Genomic DNA, 9,167 nt, shown 5'->3' with positions numbered 1-9,167 from the left:
AATTTTAAACCTTTTGTGGCAAATTGAAATACTAAAAATGAAACAAGAAAAATATAAAACTAGAGAAGTAAAATTTATCGTAGAGCAAAAGTTGCTCAAAATTACTTCCTGATCACGGGAAAAATAAAAAATCGAAAAAAAATTTGGGCGGTAAAGGGTTAACATAAAATTCGCCCACGCTGAGGGCGTAAGTTTCTGCGGATGAGATTTCTTTCAGCTTTGAAAAATAAAACAATTTGTTTCGAATATGATCGCATGTGTGCTTTATTCAACTTTTTTGAACTTACATTCATTATCAACTACATATTTACAGGTTTGCAGTTTTGATACATTATTTATGTGTGTGATATTATTTAATTTTTTCTGTTTGTTGTGTACTAAGTTTATTTTATTCTTCTTACTTACAGCTACATAGGGTTGATGACTATTCGTTAAATCTCAAACAACTCTTCTTTCTTGTGTGTGTTTGAGTGTGCTGCAAATAACTTATTGGACAAATAATGCAAATAACTTCCTAAGCCTAGTTGATCATTTCCATCGGAAACTCGCAACAACACATCTTTAAAGTTTCTCGCTTCGTTGACTAATTTCGGAACTGATTTCGTTTGCTGTTTCTGAGAAGTGACTTTTGCGCACTAGAAAAATCCTACCAGTCTCGATTTGTTTCGTTCGTTTGACTGATGTCACGTCGTGTTATGAAGAGAAGTAGAAGGTGTGGGTGTGTGTATTATGCAGCCATTCATGGTGAGGATATTAGAGAAGACATTTAAATTTGATTGGATTTAATAATGTGGTAAACATTGATGTTTGATTCACTCGTTGATGCAAGATTTCATTTTTCTTATTGCTGAAAGTTACACTCTTTCCTGGACATTTCTTAAACAACTAACAATTCTTTACTCAACTGTGCATTTTCGTCCAAAAATCCCGAAACAGTTGCTTATCAGTTTATCACAGACACAATATGTACAATCGTACAACGTTTCTTTTACATTCTCTTGAATTTGACGATTTCCTTAACATACGGGTTTCAAAAAGACTTGTCATAAAACTAGTTTTAATGATTTTTAAGAAATAGAATGACGAGAATAAAAGCTTAGTTCTATCTTTGTTTAAAATTTACTCTTTATAAAACATATTTCTTCCAATAGGGTGATGCAGAATGCATTTTTTTCTCATTAAATAAGTTACATTGTCAATCTTAAAAACGAACCCATCAATTTTAAAAAATTAAAACAAAAAACAAAAACTTAAGGTGCCCGATGCTTGACCGGTGGGGCCACGAAGGCCTGCAGGCTAAAGTACCGCTCGGTGTCGCCGGTCGTCACGCTGGTCACGTGGTGGAACTGGCACGGCTGGGAGATTTGCGACTTGGGCGGCAGCACGACCGGTTTGGCGGGCTTCTTCTTGGACTTGCGCTTCCGGCCCGGCGCCGACAGGGCGATGTTCTCCGGGTTGCTGATCAGCTCCTCGACGCGCACCCACATCTCGCGGGCGGCCTGGTTCGAGTCGAAGCTGAAGCCGATCACCTTGCGGTGGTCTGGGAAAGAAGAGAAAAGTGGTAAAGTTACAAGAAAGTTAAAACATTACCCATTGTCTAATAAATTTTATGAATGTTTGAAATAAATAACTGTCTTTGCAACACTAAAGTTATGTCGTTGACTAGATGTTTAGATTCGCCGAATAGCTCTTTTGGAAGGTTTTTTTTTGTTCAAGAGAATGCCCTAAAATACACTGGATAGCCTCAAAAATAGTCTTATTATACATCAAAATATTCGCAAGAGTCTGGCCTACACGCCTCGTGTGTCCAATAAATCGCAAAAATGGCTTATGTGCCTTAAAAGTGTCCCAAGTGAATTTAAATAATCATCAAAAATAAGATAAATTGGAATGCTCGGAAAACTATGACCGTAAAACTTCAGACGAATGATTCCCCTGACATTTTGTAGTGGAATAGTCATACATGAAGCCTACTGTATGGGTTTTTCCTAATTTTGCCCGAGGCTTTGTAAACCGAGCTCGAAAAGTAGCTAAATTATCACAAAATCTTGCTATAACTCATCACATAAAGCTCCTATCAATTTGGTGTCTTCGACAAAGTTGTTCGTTTTGATATTAATGACAATTCTTCTGAACATTGTAATCGTCTAAAATCAAAATTTAACATGGTTTCTGTCAAAAGCTGTTTTTTGGCAGGGATTTATGAAAAAGGTTCAAAAACTGGTATTCAACGCAAAGATAGAGCTTGACGTCTTGGACAAAGTTTGTGGAAATTTTCTGCCCTACAACTTTGCCGAAGACACCAAAGCTCTATCTCTTAACTGTCAAAAGTTAAAAATTTTATAGCCTGCTGTGATGAGTATTTTGAAAAACAAATTTGACCAAAAGTAGGCCATGACAACGTTGAACAAAACTGTAGAACATGTCAAAGCTCTAAAATGCTTACTTTTAGCTCTAATCAATTATGTTCGTCAAAACAGCCTTTTGAACTACTGTGAAATGTTATAAAAAATGCTTAAGAGGCATTTTTTGTAGATTTTGTTCTAGAGGTCCTTTCGAGGTGCTCCGAATTGGATGCAACATTCAGCGTATTTGGTCTATACATAAGATGAACTCATGTCAAATATGAGCCCTCTACGACACAGGGAAGTGGAATGTTTCATCCAAATCGGAGCATCTCGATACGACTTCTAGAAAAAAACTGAGCAAAATCTACAAAAAATTCTTCGTAATGCGGTTTTGTGCGAGAAGAATCAGCTGATTTTTTTTGTTATGTAAAACAAACCATAAATCAAAAAATACTACGTTATACAGGGCCAGTTTGTATTTGGCTACACCCGCTTTGCTCTAGCCCCGTTTTTGGCAGTAACTTAAAGCTATTTCTAAGGACTCTTAATGGTTTCGGAAGATTTATTTATTGATTCTTTCCAAATTATACTGGATTTTAGTTTAAAAAACAACATAAGGACATTCAATAATTACGTAATGTTTTGATAAAATTAAATATTTTCGGCAAAACAAATCTAAAGTTTTTTTTTTGAAAGGGTCCTATAAACTATTGTCTTCCATATGTTTATAGGACCTATTCAAACAAAACTCTAGAAGTAAAAGTACGTTATTAAAATTAAAAAAATCATTCAATCGCGTAGTTTATTGTTAAGTCTGATAGGTGGCCGTGTTGCGCTCCATACAAAAATTTCATAATTTGTAAGGAAATTTTGTTACGACAAAAGTTCAAAAATCATTTTTTTTCCATACGTAATAAAAGAACGCTCCTAAGAATCATTGTTCCCAGGTTTGAATTTATTAAAAAATCTCTTGTTTTTTTTTATTTTTGATGCACAATCCTTTTTGAAAACAAATGATTGTATACCAAATTTACGGGTGAATAAACGCGTTCTTCAAACAGTTTTTTTTACATTAAAATGTTGAATTTGGGACAAAAACTTGAAAAAAAAATTGTATCGGCCTAAGGACTTTTCGGGAAAAGGTGAAAAATTTTTCTACTAAATGTTAAATTCTCAAAAAGCGTATTCTTTTATTTGAGAAATTATTTGATATGTTTTAGAGGACTAAAAAATCATCTTTTGAGCCATAGTTTATGATGGTGCAAGATCAGATTCAGAATTAAAAACCGAAACAAATTTGTTATAGCCACTTTGGGACCATCCAAAAAACAACGTGGACGCTTTAGGGGGGGAGGGGGTCGGCGATTGTCCACGCTCCATACAAAAAAGTTTTTTTTGTATGGACAATTGTCCACGGGCGGGGGGGTGGGGTTGAGATTTCCAAAAAAGTGTCGTGGTTTATGGATGGTCCCTTTTGAGTATATATTTTCAATTTTTTACATTTAAATTTATATTTATTAAATTTCCAATGCTTTCAGAATACTTTGTTTGATAATGTATTTTCGAAAATACTCAAATTTTCATAATTTGCAATATGGGTATCAAATCAAGCAAAATGTGGTATGCTTTTCCATTTTACTAGTTTATTTGTTGTTTAATAACTAAACTTAAAAAAATTCCATATTCTACTCAAATTTTCATAATTTGGCATCAAACGAAGCGTTTTTAGGGTTTACTTATAAATTTTTGTTAACTAAATTACGAAGATATTTTACTATACAAACTTTAAACCAGTGAAAAAGCATGCACAATCTCAAATCATGTGATACCCATATTGCAAATTACGAAAATATGTATATTTTTGAAATATACGGTCTTTAGTGGAAATTTATTTTACAATTTAAAAAAAAACTCTGATAAAAGTGAAACAACATACAACATTTTACTTCGTTTGATACCCACTGTATTGTATTTTGAAAGCATTGAAAATTTAATATGATATTGATGGAATAAGTAATTTTTAGAAAGATTTCAAAAATGAGTCTGTTTCCGTCAATAAGATTATCGCCGATAGAATCATCGAAATAACGATAGCGATGGAACTATCGATATCTTTATCGAACCTTTTTTAAATGAAACATTTGTGAAATTTTCTGATCTTTTCAATGGAAATAATGGCAAAATTTTTAATTTGGTTTGAAATTATGCCTGATTTTAAAATTTTGAATTTGCTTTTTTTTTTTCAAAAGATCAAAAAAAAAATCACAACAATGGCATTTTTTCAGCTTTGGCACAAGTGCACTTCGTTGGCAGTGCTGCCATTTTTTTTAAACTTGAAGACAAAAAAAAAGGAATTTCAAAAGGACCAAACATTAAATATTACGCCCTTTGAAACGTTTGTCTTGATTCAATAAATTTCGAAATATTGTTTTCAAAAAGATCGGAATTGTTTCATATTTTAATGTCATATTTTAATGTTCATTGTATGGTCCATTAGTTGCTGAGATATCGACATTAGAAATTGGAGGGTTGTTTGGGTAAGACATAGAAAACTTCAATTTTCCTGTTTCTTTTTCTTAAACTGCTGTATCTCAGAACCAAGAGGTCCAATTTTCTGAACTTTTTGATAAAAATTAGTTTTGGAATTTATCGGACAAAATTTAAATTTGAATGGCTATATTTTGAAAACGGTGCACTTAATCAAAAAAATTGTAAAGTGCTTTTCGATTGTAAATTCGATTTAACATAAAAAATGTGGTCAAAAAATTTATGCACAATATTTTACAAAAAACACTATAAAAAATAAAACTCGTCGTCAAAATTTTGGTCCATATTTCTGAATGGCTTTAAGATGCTTTAAGATGCGGGTGTCCACTTAAACATATGAAAAAAAAAATACGGAATGATTTTTTGTGAAAAAGAAAGTTAATTAAAAACTCACACATTTTTTTCCATTTGCTTATTTTTCCTACAACTTTGCCGAAGACAGTTACAGATTTTCGAATAATTACGTACCATTCTTGTATGAACAGCTGCCAAAATTGTATGGAGACTTGTATGGGTGAACCAATGACACAAAATTACTTATTTAGTCTTATGGAAGGTCCTCACAAAGTTTGAAAAAAATAAAAAATACAAATAGAATCTATTCCGGGTTTGGTGGAGAGTTGCTCATCTTCTATAATAACAACTAGTGACATCCACTTTTCTCTAAAATGTATCTGTTGCAATTTTCTAAGAGTGTCCAAAATACCCCAAAGTCTTCTGTATCTAAAACAATTAAAGGCACTTAAAAAAATTAACATAATAATTTTTCCTTAGGTCAAGAGAAATTTTAAATTCGACAGATTCCAATTTAATTCTAAATTTTTGATTTCTTTCCTTTCTCAACTTCATCTCAAGTGTGAATAAGCAGAATTCTTGCTTTACTCTTTTCTTCAAATGCATTTCCTGATGTCCTCACGTGCCCCACACAGTTATTCAAGGTAAAATCAAAGTTCTCCGTTCTACGTGAGCGAAACCTACCTGCCGACAGACACATGGTGTGGAAGGCGGCCGCGGCCACCTTGTAGTCCGAGAGATTGTCGATGGTGTCCTTCCAGAGGGCGAAACAGGTACCCCGCTCGGCGAGCACGAAGCTTACGCGGGGTGTGCACCGGGACCGGGTGCAGCCCTTGTCGTGCAGCAGCACCGGAATTCCGGTGTACACCAGGCGCCAGTCCTCCTTGCCGACGCTCTCGTACAGGTTGGCCAGCGACGTGCTGACGTACACCTGGAATAAGAAGGAAAAAGTGTTGAATGAAAGGATGCTCTTTTATGCTTTTAGCCGGAGAGTGTTTTGTACTTTTTGTTGAGATTTAAAAGTTTTCTTGGATGAAGTAGATGTACACCCAAAATTCACAGTCGAGATAATCGTTCTCTCAAAATTTATTGAGGGATCAGTGCCAAAATCGATAGAATAATGGTACCAACTCACACCATCATAACAAATGAGTTCATTCGTTAGTTGAATCAATAAATTTCCAACAAGTGTCATACATCGACTTCTGACCTCTCCTTGGTCACCAAGCTGTGGTGGCCGAGGCAGTTAAGTCATTGGAATGGTATGTCAAAGGTCTCTGGTTCAATTCCCGTAGTCAACACTTTTAGTTTTTTGTGTGACGGATGAACTTTTTTTGAAAATGAACCTCGAGAGAATAGTTCTATCGCCCATCTCGAGCTGTGTTCTCTGTGTCCGTGAATGGTACCACTATTCTCTCGACTCGAGACCATCATTATCTCGGACTAGCGCTGCCAGTTTTGGGTGTAGAATTGTAGATGTAGCAGATGTGAGGCATTTGGAAAGTGTATCAAAGCATTGAATTGTTCTTAAGGTTGCTTTTTGATACACAAAAAAGTAGAAATATGTAACTGTGGAAAAAAAGAGTTGTTTCTCTACATCTTTTACATTCTTTTAAACAAATTCAAATTGCACGTGATTCTGAAGACCATCTTTTCTTTTATGCTCGAAACATTGAGTTTGTCAAGGTCTCCAAAAATTCTTACCAACCAATTTCAACCTCTTGCTGAACTTTTCACTCTTCCTGACCCAACTTTTCCAAAGTTTGATCTCTCGGAAAGAAAAAGCAACAGCAACAGCAAACTCAAGTGGGAATTTGCCGCCGAATGTTGTCATTCGTGCCGAACCGATTTGCATAACTTGACTGCTCTCTTCCCTTTTCTACTGTTTATGCTGTTGAATATCCCACCCCGAAACATTATCATACACAGAATTTGGCACCGGAATGCTTGTCGCTGGTTACGGTGCGAAGAAGGTTAGGACCTTATCGCTATTCCTACTTTTTTTCTAGACTCAGCTATCTCGTTTACGCCTGTTTGTCTGCAACACATGTGTCACCGCCAGCTGAGCAGAGTTGAGCAACCAGTTGACAGAGTTGGCAGTGAAGAGAAGAGGCAGGCGCCTGGATGGTAGGCAACCGAGAGAACAAAAAAATTGAACATGAATCGCTAGTCAAACTTGGCGTTGTTCGGGAAAATTTGCTGTTGTTTTCTTTATGGTTGTAGGACGTCACTTTTTATGAGAGATTATGCCTTATTTAGTTAACATTAACTCAATTTCATAATTTTTATAAAACATTCGATTTCAAAAAAATATTTTTATTTTTAAGAAATCATTAACTATCAAATATTAAATTGATTCAAAAACTTTCCAACTTCCCCCAAGCTAGAAGGTCGATTCGTTTGTCAAGTTCGTGCACAGTTTTTCCCACTCCTTGTCATTTTCCTTGATGTCGTCGCCCTTGTTGCTTGGAAATATTTTTCAAGGGCCATTTCCGGCTTTTGCCGCGCTCGTTGCCATTTCCCCACGTGGAAGAGGAAAAAGTTTGTTCGATACTGTCACACAGCGATCTCTCTCTCACTTCTGGTATGGTTATGAGTCGAACTTTTGCCCCCTCCCTTTCAGAATTCCTCTTATTAAGAATCGCAATTTATTTTTCCGACTTGGTTTCACCAAGAATTTAATCAAACAGAGAGACTTTCTGGTCTTGCAGAACTAGAAGCGTGTTGCATTGTTTAGTTCCGTGGAAAAGAGTTGATTGAGTTTGCTGCGCAAGGTATGAGTCAACAGCTGCACTAGGTGGCACAGAAAGGCCAACAATAGCAGTGCATTTGGATGGCAAATGGCATCCCCGTTCATACATACGGAATGAGTTGATTGGAAATCTTAAACAAGTCTCGACAATTGTGATTTGCTGTTGCTTGTGATTCCTTCGTATGGTTTTGGTTTAAATTAGTTTTTTTTTTATCTTTTGCTTGTTCTTAAGAAGAAAATAAAACATTCCTGTGATCACATGACATGATTTTTTTTAAGTAATGATTTTCGTGTATTTTTTTTTGCTTTTCCTGCGTTAAGAATGTTAATAAAATCTAGTTTCAAATCTGAGTGAAGTCGAGAAGAAAAACGGAAAAAATATAATAAAATTTAAATAATAAAACAATGTATAAAGGATGCAAGTAAACAATTCAAGCCAAATTTTCCATTTTTTCATGCAAAAAAAATCAAGCAAAACCATTTTGATTCATAAGTATCATAAGCTATGCGTACCTAAAGATTTTGCAGACTATTCTTACAAAAATTATTTACAATTTTGTTATGAGGTTTGTTATTTCCTGGTCGTTGATTTGATATGATTTCGACTATCACAAAATATTTTTTTTCTACTTTCTTATGAACAAATCTCTGAGACTTCGGGCAATCATTCTTTTTTTGATTTTTTTTATTTGGACGAAACTTTGTGTGTACTTGTTCTATGATCAAAGAAGTTATTTTCCATATTTTTTTCGTCCGTAAAAGTCTCCATACCATTTTGGCAACTGTCCAAACAAACAGTCTATTGATATCACTAGCGTGCACAGGGTGGGGCAACATGGGGCAACTGCCCCACCATCCTCAGAAATTTGTTCTAATTTTAGTCAGGGGGCGTCCATAAACGTCGAATTTTTCTAATCGTCCATATAATTGCCCCACCTTCCTCGAGGAGTTGGGCACTCTACTGATTGATATTCAATAACCAGATCTTGAGAACGGATTTTGTGATCAATTTGGTGTCTTCAGCAAAGCTTTAAGAGCGAGTTTTTCACCAATGTGTAACAGGACGTATCGAATGCTCCGATTTGGATGAAACTTTCAGCGTTTGTTTGTCTATACATGAGATGAACTCATGCCAATTATGAGCCCTCTACGACAAAGGGAAGTGGGGTAAAACGGGCTTTGAAGTTTGAGGGCGAAAAAACCTAAAAAATCTTAAAATTGCTCGC

The 9,167-nt window shown here is 35.2% G+C and overlaps 1 protein-coding gene across 4 annotated transcripts in view; it reads right to left on the bottom strand.

The window, feature by feature from the left end:
- Window positions 1-382: 382 nt before the first annotated feature.
- LOC120413084 (1-phosphatidylinositol 3-phosphate 5-kinase) overlaps window positions 383-9,167 on the bottom strand; it is a 192,502-nt gene continuing 183,717 nt past the window's right edge. For all 4 annotated transcript variants that reach the window (XM_052708872.1, XM_052708873.1, XM_039573790.2 and 1 more), the window contains 2 exons: window positions 5,874-6,120; window positions 383-1,540 (listed from right to left, as the gene is read on the bottom strand). In XM_052708872.1, the coding sequence (XP_052564832.1) occupies window positions 1,251-1,540; window positions 5,874-6,120 (537 nt within the window). In that variant the 3' untranslated portion in view covers window positions 383-1,250. The remainder of the gene's footprint in view (window positions 1,541-5,873; window positions 6,121-9,167) is intronic.

Source organism: Culex pipiens, chromosome 2 (genome assembly GCF_016801865.2).
Source record: "Culex pipiens pallens isolate TS chromosome 2, TS_CPP_V2, whole genome shotgun sequence".
NCBI classification, from domain to species: Eukaryota; Metazoa; Arthropoda; class Insecta; order Diptera; family Culicidae; genus Culex; species Culex pipiens.
The sequence above is the reverse complement of the archived record's forward strand: the minus strand, read 5'-3'. Positions and strand labels throughout refer to the sequence as shown.